Consider the following 17523-nt stretch of genomic DNA (forward strand, 5'->3'; position numbering starts at 1 on the left):
ACACCCCCACGAGGCCCCGCTGTCCCCCTACATCGTGTCCCCACGCAGGGGCTGGATCAGGCGAAGCTTCAGGCCGTGGGGCTCCGCAATCCCAAAGCCGTGGCCAGCGCGGCCGTATGAGCCATCACGGCACGGCACCGATGCGACGCCGTTTCCCTTGTGCATTAATTCTGCCATGCAATAAATCATAATCACGCACACACCCCTCTAAAGCGACCACAAATCTCCTTGCACAACGCCTGCCATACAACGAGGCACGGGGCAGACGGGGCGGCGGAGCTGGGTACGTCCCCAGCACGCTCCCAGCCCTGGTCCGAGCATCTCCTCCTCCCGTGCACCCCAGCAACGAGCAGAGCCAGAGGTGAAAGTGCCCTCCCAGGACAGTGAGAGAAGAAGCAAGAAATGGGCAGAATGGGAAGAAAGGCTCAGATTTGTCCCCAGCATCCTGCACGCCTCAGTCCCCATGTCCCCCGAGTCCATTGTCACAGCCTAAAGACCAACAGCTTGCCGTGGTTTATTTCTGAGAAAGCCACGCTGGAATTTCCCCCCTTTCTGCATGCTTCCCTTTCACCTCTCCAGGCCCTCCCTGGGCTCCGTGCCAGGCACGGCGTCGGGGCAGCGGTGCCGTGGGGCCGGGGCAGCCGGGGTGATGCGGGGCTCCAGAGGGGAGCCCTTTGACGGGCGAGCAGGCGGCTTTGCCTTAGGATGCTGACTCAAGCGGGGCTCTCATTTACACGGCTGCGAATCCAGATCAACTGCACCAAAGCGACGGAGCGAGACACGGCCCGTGGCGTTTTCCTCGCTCGCATCAGTGCGAGGAGCTGACCCCGATTCCTGAAATTCATCTTTGCCCGGGTTTCCGAGTCAGAAGCTCCACGTTCCTGGTTTGTGATCACCGGCTGACGAATGCAGGGTGGTTTCTTCACCTGTCTCACTGTTATCGCTGGCTGCCGCAGCAAGGTCCAGCGTGTGACCGTGTCCCCGCTGCGCACCCTGCCCCAAGCCGAGGAGGTTTCCCCTCGGCTCCGAGCTGCTCCCTGCTCTCACGGGGGCTGCCATGCCTGGTGCCGGAGGGGTTAAGCAGGGGGCAGGGACACTTTGCTGGAAAGCAGCACACACAGGGGGTTATCGCTAGGGCAGAGCTGCTGCTTTTTGGGGACACCCCCCAGCAGACCTCCACAGGCGCTCGGGGACCCCAGCACGCAGCGAAGCGGCGAGCACAGCACCGTCCGAAAGAGTTAATGCCCGAACAAGGCTGGGAATGTGTGAAGCAGCATGTGACTGCAGGTGGGGCAGGGCGGAGCGATGAATCACTCCTCTGCTTTTCCTCTTTTCACTTCTTGCTCTTACCTGTCCCGCCGTCCACCCGGCACCGCGCGCGCGGGCAGGAGCCGGAACAGCCCCGCTGCCGGCCGGGGAGATGCACGGGAGGCTGGTGGAGACGCCGGCTGCCACCAAGCCCACGGCCGACCCACTTCTCCAGCACCGATAGCCAGAGAGCGCGGTCAGGCCGAGACTCCCAGCCTTCTGCTGCCCTTTGCGAGGCCGTTTTGTTTGTTTTTTCTTCGTTTGTTTTCCATTTTTTTGGCGTTCTCGCCGCGTTGGAGGAGCGGAGGATGAGAGGCGCGTGGAGCCGGAGGTAGACGAGGCTGCGGAGCCGCGTGTGCGCAGGGCACAGATCCACCCGCCGTGGGGACTGCGGTGCCCCCCGGCTTCGCCCCGCTCCCCGCAGAGCCAGCAGCAAACCAGAACCCAAATCCCTGAGAGAACAGAGCCTCCGCAGGGCAGGAGCCGGCCGAGAAAGGAGCAGCATCCCCACAGCTGCGAGCTGAAGCGGGGAGGGCGAAGCAGAGCAAATCGTGTATGCAAAGGCTGGGGAGTCATTAATTCCTTATTTATTGCCGACACCCGGCACTCGCCCAACGGACCGAGCTCCCTCCGGAGAAGGAAGCGGCGTGTCGGGGTGCCATGGCTTTCTCCCAGGTGCAGTGCCTGGATGACAGCCACGTCAACTGGAGGTCCAGCGAGTCCAAGCCTGAGTTCTTCTACAGCGAGGAGCAGCGCCTGGCCCTGGAGGCGCTGGCCTCCCGCGGCCCCGACGCCTTCTACGAGGTCCTGAAGAAGGAGAACATCAGGGACTTCCTCTCCGAGCTGGAGCTAAAGAAGATCCTGGACACGCTCGAGACCTACGACCCCGGCTCCGAGTACATCCCGCGCCACGGCAGCAGCACCGGGGAGAGCGAAGGCGACGGCGACAGCCAAGGGGACGAGCAGGGGGTGGCCCCGTCCCTGGAGTACTGGCCGCAGAGGTCCGACCGCTCCATCCCCCAGCTGGACCTCGGCTGGCCCGAGACCATCGCCTACCGCGGGGTGACCCGCGCCACCGTCTACATGCAGCCGCCCATCGAGGGGCAGGCGCACATCAAGGAGGTGGTGCGCAAGATGATCTGCCAGGCTCAGAAGGTGAGGTGCGCCCCGGGGACCGGGACGGGATCTGCCCCAGGCTGTCCTGCTGAGCCCGGATCCTCGGGTCCTGCTCAGCCAGGCGGTCCCGTCCTCTGCCCAAGCCAAGGCGTCGGGGTCAGTCGTTTGGGTTTTTTCCACGTTTGTTCAGAATAAGCGATATTTAGGGATCGGGTTTCTCCGAAGACGATGCTGTTGGCCTGGTCTGACGCTCCCCGGGAGCACAACAACTCTTTCCATAACCACTGCGGCAGCTTTGCTCATCCCAGGGTCTCCGTGGGGAGAACTGCAGGGCAGTAAAAAGGGTTGGGGTGGTTCCCAGCTCTGAGCCCACGGTCCTGGCCACCCCACGATCATTATTCCCAGAGCACGGTGCCGATGCACGAGACAACACGCAGGATCTGGAGGAGCCGAGCTCAGCCCTGGGGCAAAGCAGCGACAGGCACCGGTCTCACAGCAGCATGTAGGGGAGGGTCGAGGCTGGCTGGAGAGTGCCACGTTGCTCCATGGTGGCCTCATCCTGGCTTTAGGAGAAAAGCTGGCATGCAGGACAAGCCCCGGGAGATGCCGAGGGGAAGCAAAGCCCCTCTTTGGGCTGGGCTTTCAGCTGAGACCTGTCCTACCCGTGGCAGCAAACCAAGGAGCAGAGATTTTGGGGTGGATGAGCAACGGGGTCAGGCTGGTGTCACGGGCAGGAGGACAGGGGAAGGAGGCGGCGGTGCGCCTTGAAGGCCAGCGGTGCCGGGCAGAGGACCCTGGTGCTCCCCAGTGACCCAGTCCCAGCTGGGCGACGTTTTCCCCACCGAAGGGCTTTGCAGTGAGCTGCATCCCTTTGGGAGGGCAGGGCCGAAGCCTTGTCAAGCCTCGTGCGTGTGGGATGGAGGAGGAAGAGACCTCCCCCATCACAAACAATGCCTCATCTCCGGGTCTTTCCAGCTGCCTCTGCCCCGGCTTTGCAAGCTCCTGCCCGGTTTTGCTTGCTCACTGCTTCCCCCACGCCAGCAGCACCTCCTGAGTCACTCCTGCCTCCCTCCTCCTGCACGGCTGAGTCAGGATCTGCCTCCGGCACCGTCCCCACCTCCCCTGGGAGCATCTCCAGGCTGCAGGGACGTGGCCGTGGCTGCGCTTGTCACCGTCCCCACGGCGCCAGGCTCTGTCTCCTGGTGGGACGAGAGCTGGGGACACTGGCGGTGGCACGCAGGAGCTGGGGACTGCTCCCTCAGCTGCCATGTGTGCAGAGGGGAGATGTGGGATCAGGGACAGGGGAGGAATCCTCCAGGACAGAAAATAGAGTATGGCAGCTAAAGAGGTGCCTGGAAAGCCAAGAAACACAAGTGACAGCTCTGCCACAAGCGGGTTGAGCTTCAGAAGCCTGAGCAAGCCCTCACCTTGCCTACGGCCCCCAGGAGATGCAGAGATGAGCACAAACTTCAAGCCTGCAGTCTGCAGGGGTCTGAGCAGAGCAGGAGCTCGAGTTTGGCAGACGGGGCTCCTCTGGGCCTCCCACCCGTGGATGGGGTGGCCGAACCTGGGGTCATGGTGCTGAGCCCCGGTGACCGCTGGTGTAGGTGCTCCTGGGCATCCCGGGACTTCAGCTGAGGCTGGTGGTCTGTGGAGGTGAGAAGGCTCGGCTGAGGAAGCCCGGAGCAGGCACAGGGAGGGTCCAGCTGCCGCCCTGGCACTTGTCACAGAGGTTGGCCACGCACCTCTTGGCTCAGGTATCGCCTCCCCGGGGAGCACCGCTGCTGGGGATGTTTGGCCTGAAACGCCGTCAGATGCCAAAAGCCACCACGCAGGCTGCGATCGCACAGCAGAGAGGCAGAAGGGCACCAGGAGAGCCAGGAAAGCCCAGAGCCCACACAAGCATTGCTGGCACCGGGCGTTCTCCCAGCAGCTCAGAGCCTGGCCGAGGGAGCCGGGATGCGAGGCCGCTTTGATGGCGAGGACGAGCCCATTTGTGTGCAGGAACAAGGCCAAATGCCGCCGAGTTCAGAGCCTCGGCTTTATTCTGCAAAGAGGCAAATCCAGGCGAGCTGGAGCAGGGGATGCAAATGATCTCCTCCTCGCTGTGGGAAGAAAAGGGGTGAGCAGAGAGGCAGGATCCTGCTGCCACGGCCGCGCTCTCGCAACAAATCCCCGGGTCTGCGGCCAGGGATGCGGCACAACGCCAGGCACCCCGACGGAGAGCTCCCCTGGGTCTGCCCCGGCACGGCCAGCACCCTTGATGCAGGGCTCCGGGGGCTGCACAGCTCACGGGACCGCTGGGGAGGAAGGTCTGCCTCCTCTCATCTTCTTCGTCAAATTTTGGCTCTCTCTGACCAGAAACCAGACCAGGCTGAGAGCACCATCCTCGGCAAAACACCGCCAGAGACACCGGCGAGCCTGACCTCTCTGCTCCAGAGGTTCCCGGTTGGGATTGTGGTGATTTAATTACCCTCAGCAACTTCCAGCGAAGGTTGGGAGGCCCTATTAATTACTGTTTACAAAACCTTCTGCCGTTCCTGGATGAAAGGGTCGACAGGGGAGAGCAATTATTAACGTTACTTGTCCCACCTCTCCCTCTTCCCAACACGCTTCCTCTAATTGTGCCTTGGTGCCTGCCTAATTTATTAAATGCCCACGTGGGGCACCCCAAAAGTTATTATCTGATGATTCAGAGTGACTTAATAAAGAGCTGCAATTTCCTCTATAAAACACGATCCTGCAGTTTGTGCGCTCATCAAAGCAGCTCAGAAGGATCCGGCATCACCTGCCCTGCGTCCGAGGGGATGCGATGCTCCGGTACCGGCAGCAGATCTCAGCGGCTCTGGGAACCCAGGGAGGAGAACATCCAACGGTGGATCCGGGACCCGTCTCCTCCTCTCCCTCTGGATGAACGGCAAAGGGAAGGGAAAGCTTCCTGGGATGATGCAGCAGGAAAGGCTTTGGGGAAGAGGTGCTGCTGTCCCGCTGCCAGAGCCTCCCGCAGCCGCCTTCCCCCGGTACCCAGCATCGGTACCGGGCTCTGCACCAGGAGAGGGCACAGGATGAGGTCGGGCAGGCTGCGGGCACAGGAAGGCAGCCGGCTGCGGGGATCGAAGGGAATGGCACGGGACTGCGCTGCTCTGGAGCACACAGACCTCTGTTCTCTGCAGGTTACATCCAGAGCCTGGGCTTGGCCTCGACCCAGCTGATTTCAAGCAAGGAACAAGCACGGGCAGCTCAGGACCAGACTTCGCCCTTGGGGTCCCTGGGTGGTCACAGCATGGGGATTGTGACCGGGGCCAGCCACGGCCTGCTGGCCCATTTTGTGCCCAGGCAGTGCCTTGGCACACTCGCCTGGCATCCCGGTGACAAAGCCAGGCCAAGCCTGTCCTGCAGGCAAGACGCGGCTGAGGGCAGCAGAGGGTCAGGAGCAGCTTTGATGGCATCGGTGAGACACCTGGCCTTCTGCCTCAGTTTCCCCACAGGGACAGAGCGGATGTGCAGAACACCGGGTGCACTGAGGAACGAGGATGTGTCTTTCCACGGCAAAACCTGTCAAGTACTCAGGGAGGATAAACGGGAATTCAGCTAAAAATGGGAAGATACCAGCAGGGTGAGGACTGGCAGAGCCATCAGGTCCCCTCCGGCACCTCCCAAAATGCCCAAGCACAGCGAAGGGAGCCGAGGTGGCCAGGGTGGCACCACTGGTGGCCCAGGATAGGGAGGGGGATGCACAGCCTCGCTGCTCTCCCCGCCGCAGAGGAAGGGAAGAGCCAGCTGTGTCACAACGCGCAATTCTCCTCCTAATTAGAGCTCCCCGCCTCCTGTGGCACACAACTAATTAAAAGGCAGCTCGCCGCTTTGAGAAGCCCAGACTGGACGTGCCTGAGTGCGCAAGCACCCGGTCCCTTCCCTCCTGAGGAAGCAGCGTTTTGGGGTCCCCATGTGTCACCCCATGGTGTGCCTGTTCCCGTGCCACCGGAGCCCTCCAGGAGGGCACTTCCCAGGGGGGCCCCGCGTGGCTGCGGCCGCCCCAAGCAGGAGGAGGCACACGCGGCTGCAGGGCCATCACCACCCCGCGCAGCACCGCCCCGCACTGTCACAGCCGATGCCATCTTCAAGAAGAAAAGACCCGTGGGCGTGGGGAGGACTTTGGTGCCCGCAGAGGCATTCCCAGAGGAAGCGCAGCGCGCCCCACTGATGCATCTCCACATCACGTGTGGGACGCGCCCTGGCCACGGCAGCAAACGCCCAGGGTACAAAGGCAGCTCTGGCTTTCAGAGGATGGTGACGCTGCCGGTGCTGAACCAAGCTGCTGGCTTGACCCGGGTGCTGTCATCCCAGCTCTGCTTTTGCACAGCCCGGGAGGCTCAGGGGGGGCTGGTATGGCCAGGGCACCCCAGCACCTTGCAGGCTCCTGGCCACGGGACCACCAGAGCCAGGAGCCCCGGTGAAAGAAGCAGCACCTGATCCCAAAGCCCTGCCCAGCACCACACCTAAACTCGAACCAAAGCAGGCTCCCAAAAATCAACAGCAAGGATCTGAAACAGCAGCTGGGAGCTGCGCACAGCCAGCGACTTCTGAGCAATCTCATCCGTGCACAAACAGGACAGGTCCTGAGGGTACTACAGGCCACTTCGGCTCCTGAACGCACCTCTGGGGTGTCTGGATGCGTCCTACCAGGCTCAGAGCCACTTTCAGCTGTTTTTGTCCCATTTCTCTCCCTACAAACACACATCAGATCCCCAAAGACAGCGGGGCCCCCTGGAGCATGCAGGACCTCGCCCCACGCCCCGTGTCCTCGGACAGACGTGCTCGCTGCATCGGGGGGTTCACCTCGGGGTGCTGCCCATGATGGGGCTGGGGGCAGAGTCCGGAAACGAGGGGAGGCAAAACTTCTCTGGCAGAAAATAGGGCTGAAGCCTCTGGTGCCTGTTAAAGCCTTGTCAATAAGAACGGTACCTTTACCCCTTACCCCCGACCAACTCCCTACAAATACATCACACTGAGTGCCATTCCCAGAGGGGCTTGGTGCCAGCAGAGGGATGGGATTTGGGCCTTTTGCTCTTCAACCCTGGGCCGGCTGCTGCTCAGCTCCTTACAGCCCATGGGGAAAACCCCGCTGCTGTGGGAGCAGCTTAGGGGCAGAAACAGCCCCGGCTGCACAGGGATATAGCAGCTCCCGGCTTCGGCACCGAAGGCATTAGGACTTAATCCCAGCCTCCCAGGGAGCGAGAGCGGCGCTTCGGCTCTCACAGGGCAAGCAGCTCTCACAGCTGCATCCCAGCAGGTCGGATGCACAGCCTGGACTCATCTCTCTTCTCTTCTCTGCAGGTCATCGCAGTGGTCATGGACATGTTCACCGACGTAGACATCTTCAAGGACCTCCTGGACGCGGGTTTCAAGAGGAAAGTCGGCGTCTACATCATTTTGGATGAGACCAACGTCAAGCACTTCCTGCAGATGTGCGAGCGAGCGCAGATGCACGCCGGACACTTGAAGGTAAGGATGGTCCTTAAGGGTGGTCCTTGGTCTCAGGAGCCTCTCCGCCTTTTGGCCCCAGGGTGATGGGCAAGAGACTGGGACAAATCACGCCCCTGCCTCCAGCCACAGCTCGCATGGCTGAAAAGCAAGGGGTGAATTTGTGCGATTCCTTCTGAAAGCCCTGCAAGAGCTCTTCTTGACCCGTGCTGCAGCCCTAAGGTAGTGCCAGACGAGCTCGGTCCATTTTTCCTATAGCTGACGCCCAAATCCATCAGCAACAGCATGGAGGGGAATGGGTGAGAGATGGGGATGTGGATTTCCCCACGGCAGAGTCACAGGGAGGGAGGCTCTGAGCCATCCGTGTCCCACCACCACGGCTGCATGTCCCTGGGGTGCCTGTGGTTCCCCCTGCATAAGGCACACAGACGAGCCTGCGAGCTCAGCTCCTGCTGGCAAATCAGCCAGCAAGAGGCAGGGTGCTGTGCCAGGGCTGGATCCGTGCCGTCGCCAGCCCCATCCTGCTCCTGCCCTGGGGCCAGGACCAGCAGGAGCAGCCACCAGCTGGTTCTCTCGCTTTCGGGCTTTCCCGCAAGTCGGAGGCTGGAATTAAAAAACGAGACTTTCCCCTTTCCCGGGGCCTCCGCCCCAGCGCGGGGCCGGGAGCGGAGCAGGGAGGCGCCCACGCCACCCGCGCCCCGGCGCCTGCCCGGGATGCTCTCAGCGGGCGGCACGACGCCGGCCCCGGCTGGCAGCGGCACCGCTCTGCCCGCGCACGCCGCGGTCGCCCGGCCCCGGAGGCACCGGCAGCAGCTCGTGACTTCGCTGCTGCGCACGAGTCCTGTTGGGAAAGGAGGAAGATGGAGCAGCACAGGGAACGCCTGGCAGCGCGGGGCCAAAGTGCCCCAAATCCCTGCCCCAGCAGCAGGACGGGGCCACAACGTGGAGCACAGCTGAGCCGATTGCTCAGGCACGTGGCTTAGCTCTGCACAGACTCCCCCTGTGCGCATCACCCTGTGGCTCAATGAGCAGAGCAAGAAGAGAACGATGCCATGCACAAGATGCGACAAGATCGGGATTAGTTTTTAACCCAGAATCACAGGTAGCACCCTGCAACAGCTTGCAGAGAAACTCGCAGCACGGCCCGCGTGCTCTGCGCTGTAAAGAAAACCCCGCAACGTGCCCCGCCAAGGCAGAGGCAGGGGCAGAGGAGCGGTTCCTTCAGCGCTGCGGGGACACCTGCCCCAGCTGTCCCCGTCCCCGGGTGCCCAGGCACCGCAGCACCCCGCAGTTTCACTTTGGGGCTGGCAGATGCCCGTGGGCTCCGGGCGCCGTGCCCGCAGCTCGGCACACAGGCCGTGCTTCCTCGCCTGACGTCAGCCGGCCGCACGGCGCAGGGTGCCAAATGGCTCGCGGGGAGGCCCCTGCCCGGGCAAGCTCTCTCCAAATTTTCCCCACGGTGAAGGCAAACAGCGGGCTGAGCAGGAACATGTAGGAGCCACGTAATGCCACTGTGAGCTACGCTGGAGCGGGGCCGTGATGCTGCGTGAGCTCGGGGACCTGTGCCCAAGGGAGGGGACACCGCGGGGGCACTCACAGGCTGGCCCAGCCTCTCACCGTCCCCTTCCAACAGGCCTGGTGGCTCCACTTAATTGCTGCTCAGGACAATTAACCCAGCCACAGCTGAGCTTCCCTGGGCTTTTACCCCCATCCAGGCTCCCCGGAGAGGCCGGTCTCCTCCAGCCTGCCTCCGCTGCCAGACCAGAAAAGCCAGCGCTGACGCACGCCGGGCCGTTCATGCATTTGCAGCCTGCTGGCAGGACTGGAAAAGCAGGAGAACATCTGCAGAGCTCGGCAAATGTCTCGAAGTTGTGACTCGCCACACATGGCTCGTCGCAGCCAGCTTGCTGGAACGGCATTCGGCAGGGCAAGGAGGCTGTGAGGAAACTAGGGCAGTGGCTGGGAGCTGCTGCGTAAGCCAGGAGATGCTAACGAGATGAACGTCGTTATCTTGGTGCCTTCTGCGCTTTGCAATTAGCGAGCCAGCTTGGGCAAGGCAACCGCTTGGTTGAGCAAGGGCAGGTGTTTGGGGAGTGATTCAGCCCCGCCACGCAGCACCTCTCCGGCTCGGCAGCCGGGCGCACGCTTGTTCCATCCCCCCCCCCCCCCCCCCTTTTTTGGGGGGAGAGATTAAATAAACAGATCTTACCCAACTGCGGCAAGGGGGAGGCAAAGGCAGCCGGCACCCTGCTGCCGGGGAGCTTTGTTCCCCTGGGTGTTACCCAAGAAAAACCCAGGGTGCTTCATGCCTTGGTGCGCAGATTTGGCTGAGAGCGAGAGGGAGAGGTCGGCGCCGCGGGGATGCTGGCACTGGGCAGAGGTCCCAGCGAGCACTTGTTTGGGTGCAGCGCCACCGCTGCACTGCTCTCGGCAGCCCCACGAGCAGGAATGGGCATCGCCCCGGCGTGTCCCCCTGTCCCCATCCCCACACAAGCCACGGGAACCCCCCCGGTCACAGCGATCCGAAGGGCACCAGCTGCCAGCCCCCTGTGCCTGCCACCGGAGTCTCAACACCAGGCAAAAATTCCAAAGCTCAACAACAACAAAAATAAAAATAAAATCACCAAAAATACCCAAACTTTCCCACTCAGCATGCACAATTTCCCCAAAACCTAAGTCAGGAACTCCTTAACTTTTGCACCACGCTGCAAACAGCTTTTAATCACTGTCCCTCCTGCTCAGAGAAGAGAGGAGAACCCGGGGAAGCAGCTGAGGAAGGCTCCAGGTGGGGAGGATTTTTTTTTCGGGGGGAAAGAAATACTTTTGTTGCTTTTTTTGTTTGTTTGTTTTAGTCTTTAAAAAAAAAAACCAGAAGATCGAAGGGCATGACCTAATGCTGACACAGTGCCTTCAGCAACAGCCTTAGCAACATCCCAGCAGAATGGGAGGAATGAGGGCGCTTTCCTAAAAAAAAAAAAAAGTCTTCTCCCCACCCAAGGGAGCCCACTCTGCTGTTTGCTGTGAATGATGCCCTCTGCTCAGCTGCAAAAATGCATTCGTCCCTTGGTGTTGAAGGAAAATCACTGAGGCAGCAGAGGGACGGGAGAGCAGCACGGTGCTTGCAGAGCTGGGGACACCCCGCTCCCAGCGGCCTGCGTGGGGACCCACGTCCCCACCTTTCCCTTCCCAATGGCATAAAGATGCTGCCCCACCGTTTCCTCCCACCCACCCCTGAAACCAGGGCGAGACGCTTGGACTTAGGCACGGAGCAGACCCAGGGGGAATACCCAGGCAGGAGACAGCGATCCCACTGCCACCGGGTCCACGCGCGCTGTGCCAGGGTCAGCGCCATCCCCTACAAACACCTGCAGGCCCCAGGGGAGAGGAGGGCAAGAATCACCTCTTGCACGGTGGCATTTGCATAGATCGCAGGAGATGGAAAGCACTCGGCAGCATTATCACACGCTGTTTGCCCGCAGTCGTGGGCAGAGCTGGGTTCAAGAGGTAGAAAACACGGTTGGGTGCGTGGGGAAAGCAGGAAATTCTTGACGCCGGGTCTCTGGTTCACCGCGTGGCCCTGGGCAAGTTATTTTATCTCCCCATCGCTGAGGTCTTTCTGTGCGCAGACCGCGGAGAGCGTTTCCCACTGCTCGGCGGGGTTGTGAAATGGGAGCGGGGGCCGAATGCTGCTCTGAAATTCAGCCCGTGATGGCTCGGTGTGGGGCCGGAGCGAGCTCCACGCGGGGCAGCGGCACGTTGGGGTGGGGGCAGCATGGGGACGCCCGTGGTGGTCTCACCCTACCCGATCCCAGCCCCGCTCACGGCCCTGCCTTTTGCTTTGCAGAACCTGCGAGTCCGCAGCACGGGGGGGACGGAGTTTTTCACCCGCTCAGCCACCAAGTTCAAGGGGGCTTTGGCCCAGAAGTTCATGTTCGTGGATGGAGACCGGGCCATGTGCGGATCCTACAGGTAACCAGCGGCGTCTCCGCCCGCCCACCCTGCAGAGGCATTGCCAAAACACCAACAGGGACCTGCGTGGTCCAAGCCCCGGTCCCTGTCCCAGGCTTGTTCCCCCCCAGCTAACCAAGGGAACCACACTGCGAGTGCTGGAGCAGGACCCGAGGGTCCCCACCAGCCCCTGGCCGTGACTCGGGCACCCCGCGGGGTCGGTGGGTGCACTGGGACACGATGGTGATAACGCGTGGCACCGAGCATGGGGAGGGACAAATTCCAAGCCACGGGCGGCACCAGCTCTCACACTGACCTCAGGTTTTCCTGTTAAACATTTACAACCCAAAGCGTTTTTTTGGTTTACCAAACAAAATCTTGTGTTTGTAGAAATAGGTCGGTTGTCGGCTCTACAGGACAAGTTTCATAAGCATGAAAATGAGGCATTCCCTGCTTTCTGGCCACAGAAAAACACAAGCCTGTTTAAAAATCCCTTTTCTTAACTAACCTAAGCTGAGAAAGGAAAAGAGGCCAACACTAAGGCAAAGAAGCAGCTGACCCACACCAGTTACCTTATATTTTCATTTCAAGTCCCAGTGCGCTCAAGACTTCAGGCCTTCATTCCCCTGTGGGATGGGAGCTTCTTTTTAATCCCATCAATATTAATTTTTATAGCAAGATCACGTCCTTACCGGCACTGTTAGACCCCCCAGGGAAGAGCCATGTCACTCACCAGCGAGCACTCAGTTTCCAACACGTTTCCTTTCCAGCTTCACCTGGTCCGCAGCGCGGACGGACCGAAACGTCATCACGGTGCTCTCGGGCCAAGTGGTGGAGGCGTTCGACAAGCAGTTCCAGGAGCTGTACCTCATGTCCAAGGGGGTGAGCCTCAAGTCCATCTCCATGGGCCAGGAGCCCGAGCCCGAGCCCGTAACGCTGCCCTCCGTCGTGCCGGTGACCCCGGCCAACGCCGTGGTGAAGAAGCTGATAAACCCCAAATACGCCCTGGTGAAGGCCAAGAGCGCGGATCAGATCAGCAAGACTTCCTCCGAGAACCAGGACAAAAACCAGAAGACGGACAACAAGGGCAAAGCCCTGCCCGAGGGCCAAGCAGGGGACAGGCACGGCGACGCGGCGGACCTCTCCCTGCTCATCCACCCCGGCCTCCTGAACCTGGAGAAAGCCAACATGTTCGACTACCTGCCCACCTGGGTCGAGCCCGACCCCGAGCCCGGGAGCGAAGTCTTGGGTTACATCAACATCATCGACCCCAAGATAAAGAACGTGAAGCTCTCACAGATGAACCGCATCAAAGTCTGCGACGTCTCCCAGGCCAGCGCGCAGCACCGGCAGTTGCTGAAGTACAGGGAGCTGGAGGCCAAGAAGAGCTCAGACCAAGAGCCACCCCCGGTGTCCCCCTGTCCCAGACAGACCCCACAGGTCCCTGCAGAAGTTCCTGTGGCGCCCACCCCCAGCCCTGTCGAAGGCAGCAGCTGGGTGACAAAGCAAGCAGGGACATCGGCCGCTCCGCCGCTCAGCCACCGCTTAAAACCACCCGAGGAGACGCCCGAGGAAGCCAAGCCCCCGGTTCCGAAGCCAAGGACCGTCCCTGCTGGAAGTCTGGCAACCAAAGCCATCGCGCCCTGCGACAGCGGCGCTGTCCCCGAGGGGGACACGCAGCCACCGGCAGCCGACCCCGTGGCTGCGAGGCAGGAACCGAAGGAGAACCCCGACGGGGCCCCACCGGAGAGCTGCCGTCCCCCTCCAGCAGCGGGGCCCCAGGAGGACAGAGGGCCGCCCTGCGCACACAACGGGCTGGGGGAAGAGGAGGAAGAGGAGGAGGAGGAGTACATAACCCTGAGCGACCAGGAGAGCTACTCCAGCAGCTCCGCCGACCACAGCTACCGCCGCTCCAACGCCTCCTCCATCTCCGACGAGTACTTCGAGGTGAGGGATCGCTACGGGCCGCTCCGGCGAACCAACTCGGACGTCACCCACAACGGGGAGTTCCTGCCCGTGCAGAGGAAGCTCAGCGACCCCCACATCAGCCGGGGCTCCTTCCTCAGCCCGCTGGGGAGCCTCCCGTCCCTGAAGCACGTCCGCGCGGAGGACGCGGCCAAGCGGAGGAGCAACGCCGTGGAGATCAGGTGTGTGCTGCCCCGCGCCATCCTGGACGGCAACAGCTCCTATCCGACCAGCGCAGCACAGGTAGGAGGCTCGGCCGCGACCTTCTCGCTGCGTGTCCCCGTCCCAGAGGCTGCTTTGTCCCGGTGGAGGCTGGCTTTGGTGCCACGTCCCACGTGCTGAGCTCATGCTCCCCTTTTACCACCACGGGAGTGACCCAAGAGGTGCTGGTGGCCGGGGAGATGATGGCCAAGCCACAGCTCCCCAGGTATCCGGGAGTGCAGAGGGGAGGATTTGGGGAATTAAAGAGAAAACCCGTGGCACGGGCCGTACCCCAACCCACACAGCTCCATCCCGTCACCCACCAGCGGCGGCCCCGTGCCCAGCCGGGGACAGGCTGTGCGTGCAGGCGTGTCCCTCTCCGGCTTGTTTTCTGGCTCCTCGCACAGGTGATTAGCATCAAAGCACGGCGCTCGGACACGTAATTAGGCAGAGCAGCCCAGGAGGGGTGGCAGCCGCTGCGGGCGAGTGATGCCACCAGCAGCTCCGTGAGCTGCGGGGCACGCCATGTCCGCCGGGCAGGCAGGGGGAGCGCGGGGACAGTCCCCGTGGCACGTGTCACCAAAGTCGCTGGTGCCACCCATGTGGCCCCAGCTGAGCCACCAGGTCCCAGCTAATCTGTGTTTACAGGGAATTAACCAAATTAGTCCAGAGTCCGCCCGCCACTCCCTGCCCCAGCCTGGGCTCAGCGCAGGGCTTTGCTCCGGCGCTTGACCTCGCCGCGGAGCCGAGCCCTCGCTGCACGGCTCCTGCAGTAATTTGGCCTGGCCTCCTTAGGGAAGGTAATTGAGGTCCTGTAATGGCTGGGAGAGCGAGTGCTCAGCTGATGGAAACACGCAGGGGGTAGTTTATTCCATGCGTAATGACACAAACCCAAACAATCCTGGGTTAACGCTGTAGAAACCTCTAATCTGAGGTGAGGTCAGAACAGCAGCAGCACAAGGAGGCCCACAGATGGGTCCCAACAAGATCTTTCCTAGAAAATTCTGCAGCTTTCCACCTGAAATCATCCTTCCCCATCTCCTGGCCTCCCCTAGAGCTGACCCAGCCCTGGAGTCTGGAGTAAAACCATACAACAACGCACTGCAAATTGCTCTTTTTGCTCCCATTTTGGGCAGCATTAGGCATCTCCCACCACCAACCCCCGCAAAGGTTATTATTTTGGGTCCGTATTTCTCATATTCAGCTCTGCAGTGCTGGCCCACGGCGTACACAGCCACAGCCCAGGCTCACTGCGGATGAACGCAGTTTTCATCCCACTGAAAAGGCAGCACCAGGTTATCCCTGGAGCATTTCAGTGCCCAAATGCCCACCTGGATGCAGAGGAGAGCGGCGCAGGCTGGTGCACGGTGGCCCAAAGCACAGCACCGGGCACACTCACGTCCCCCCCTGCCCCTCTCCAGCCCCCTGGGTCTGGCAGAGCAGAGACCCCCAGAAAAGCCCCAGCGCCCCGCTCCCATCCCTCGTGCACCCGTTTGCTCGGCTCCTGAAGCTCCGGCTCCGCGTGGCCGCGCCCTTACCTGGGTACAGGACCCTGCTGATCATCCCCGGCATGACGATCACGAACAAGGGCAGCATCTTCAGGTAGCTGGCCAGGATGGAGCCGGCCTTGGCGTGGCTCAGGCTCTTGGCAGAGAGAGACCGCTGGACGATGACCTGCGGGGAGGCAGGGGCATGGCTGAGCCCCCACCAAGCGCCCCCCTCCCCGCCGATCCCTTCCAACATCTCCCCAAAAAAGTGCCCGCGGGGACAGGGACGCCCAGCCCGCTCTCCTCCCAGCTCGGCTCCGTAGAAATGCGGACAGTAAGAGGGCTCTGGCTCTCCCCAGGGTCGAGCTCAGCACCCAGCAGGATTTAGCTGCTCCCGTGTGGTCAGGAGGGACCAGCACCAGGCTGGGGTGCCACCTGCACCACGTCGTGCACGTGCTGCTTGAGGAGGGAGAGGAGCTGCTTCGCCCTTCATCCTACCCACCTGAGAAGGTCTCAGCCCCCACGAGGACCCCTCCATTCTAAGCACTGATTTTAACCAGTCTAGCTAACGTAACAAAACCCCTTCCAGCCCAGCGCTACCTAACCTGAACTGCTTCAGTGCAGCCCTCCTGGCCAAAGTGACCACAGTGCGGGTGCGGAGGTCACTGGGGTGTCCAGGCTGACCACCGGGGAGATGCCACCAGCATCACGGGTCCCACCACCAGCACCTCGGGGGCACGGGGCATCCAGCACGGCCGGCTCTGCGGCTCCAGCCTGGCCGTCAGCCCCTGCTGGATGGGATTTTGCCCCGGTACATCTGCACGGGGTGCTGTCCCACCCCCGGACGGCAGCACCAACATGCCCAGAGATCAGGATCTGGTGACCACAGCCGTGTGCTGAGACCTTGCCTGGGCCAGCATTGAGATGTGTGGTGCTCGGAGCCCTTCTGAGCCTCTCTCCAAGCCCAGGGCCACCCGACGCAGCTCACCCTCACCTCCTCGCCCACCTCCCTCTCCCAGACCCCCCAGGCTTTCCTCTCACCTCGGTCTGGGTGGTGGGAGGCTGCCAGGCATGAAGGCAGCGCTTTGGTGATGGACATGGGTGCTGAGGCCGCTGCTGGGAAGGGGGTCCTGTGACACTGCTGGAGCCCCCAGTCCCAGGGGCATTGCTGTGGTTGGGGACAGCCCCAGGGTGCCCGAGCAGGGCAGTGCACGGCCACTGCCGCTGTCCTTACAACGCTGCCTCGCCACCAGGGAGCAGGAACCCCCCCCAGCCCTGCCATGTACTGGGGACTCAAAACCCTAAATCATGGGGAGAGACCTTCCCCAGAGAGCGAGACATCACAGGAGAAACGAGCTGCCACCAGCCTCAGGATGGTGGAAGATTTGTTGGGATTTGGGCAAGGGCCTTGGGCACCCAGCAGCCAAGGGACTTGTCCGTGAGGACCAATCTCATGGCACCCGAGCGTAAAGGGGTGTCCATACAGGGGACCAGTGTCTTACAGCAGCCACAAGTCATCTTTTTCTCTTTTTCTGCCCTTTAACAAACAGGGGACGCACATCTACCGCTACCTACCCAGGAACCCTGCAGGCAGAGAGCAAGGCAAGGAGGTCTCCTGCTCCCCACCGTGCGAGAAAGCCCTCGGGGCCAGCAAGTACAGAGGGGACGGAGCCGAGCCCAAAAAGACCATTGCAGGCAGCCAGCCCTACTGGCAGAGCAAAGCCTTCAGCCCCAGCAAGCCGGCGCGGCCCAGCCACCTCTCCCCCAGCAAGCCCAGGGTGGCAGGCAAGCCCCTGACCTCCCTGCCAGAAATCCAGAAGGCAGCCGAGGAGATGAGGACGCCCCTCGGCATCCCGCTCTCCAAACTCTCCCAGTCCAAGCACCTCAAGAACAAGGTGGTGGCAGCCCCGGGTGCTCCCACCGACTCCAAAAAGAAGCCCCCCGAGCCCACCAGCCAGAAGGAGCAGTAGGCGCTGCCGCAGGTGGACTTCCAGGGCGAGAGCGGGCGAGCGTG

At 61.9% G+C, this 17523-nt stretch overlaps 2 protein-coding genes across 3 annotated transcripts in view; one reads left to right on the forward strand and one right to left on the reverse strand.

The window, feature by feature from the left end:
- SLC5A10 (solute carrier family 5 member 10) overlaps positions 1 to 17523 on the reverse strand; it is a 35146-nt gene that overhangs the window by 6936 nt on the left and 10687 nt on the right. Inside the window, exon 8 of the mRNA XM_035339727.1 lies at positions 15561 to 15696. Within this exon, the coding sequence (XP_035195618.1) occupies positions 15561 to 15696 (136 nt within the window). The remainder of the gene's footprint in view (positions 1 to 15560; positions 15697 to 17523) is intronic.
- Positions 1813 to 17491, forward strand: FAM83G (family with sequence similarity 83 member G). 2 transcript variants are annotated; one of them, XM_035339719.1, is made up of 5 exons: positions 1813 to 2463; positions 7762 to 7929; positions 11753 to 11877; positions 12627 to 14064; positions 17060 to 17491. In XM_035339719.1, exons 1-5 carry the CDS (start codon positions 1969 to 1971, stop codon positions 17477 to 17479), a joined length of 2646 nt encoding a protein of 881 aa, XP_035195610.1. In that variant the 5' UTR covers positions 1813 to 1968; the 3' UTR covers positions 17480 to 17491. The 2 variants fall into 2 exon arrangements, with proteins under 2 accessions (XP_035195610.1, XP_035195611.1); XM_035339720.1 differs by lacking the exons at positions 1813 to 2463; positions 7762 to 7929 and adding an exon at positions 11390 to 11640 and having other exon boundaries at positions 11678 to 11877.

This window comes from Oxyura jamaicensis, chromosome 14 (genome assembly GCF_011077185.1).
Source record: "Oxyura jamaicensis isolate SHBP4307 breed ruddy duck chromosome 14, BPBGC_Ojam_1.0, whole genome shotgun sequence".
In the NCBI taxonomy this organism is placed as follows: Eukaryota; Metazoa; Chordata; class Aves; order Anseriformes; family Anatidae; genus Oxyura; species Oxyura jamaicensis.

Coding starts and splice junctions, on each gene's coding strand:
- FAM83G (XM_035339719.1), top strand. CDS start 1,969: ATGGCTTTCTCCCAGGTGCAGTGCCTGGATGACAGCCACGTCAACTGG. Junction 7,930..11,752: donor TGCACGCCGGACACTTGAAG/GTAAGGATGGTC, acceptor TTTGCTTTGCAG/AACCTGCGAGTCCGCAGCAC. Junction 11,878..12,626: donor GCCATGTGCGGATCCTACAG/GTAACCAGCGGC, acceptor TTTCCTTTCCAG/CTTCACCTGGTCCGCAGCGC.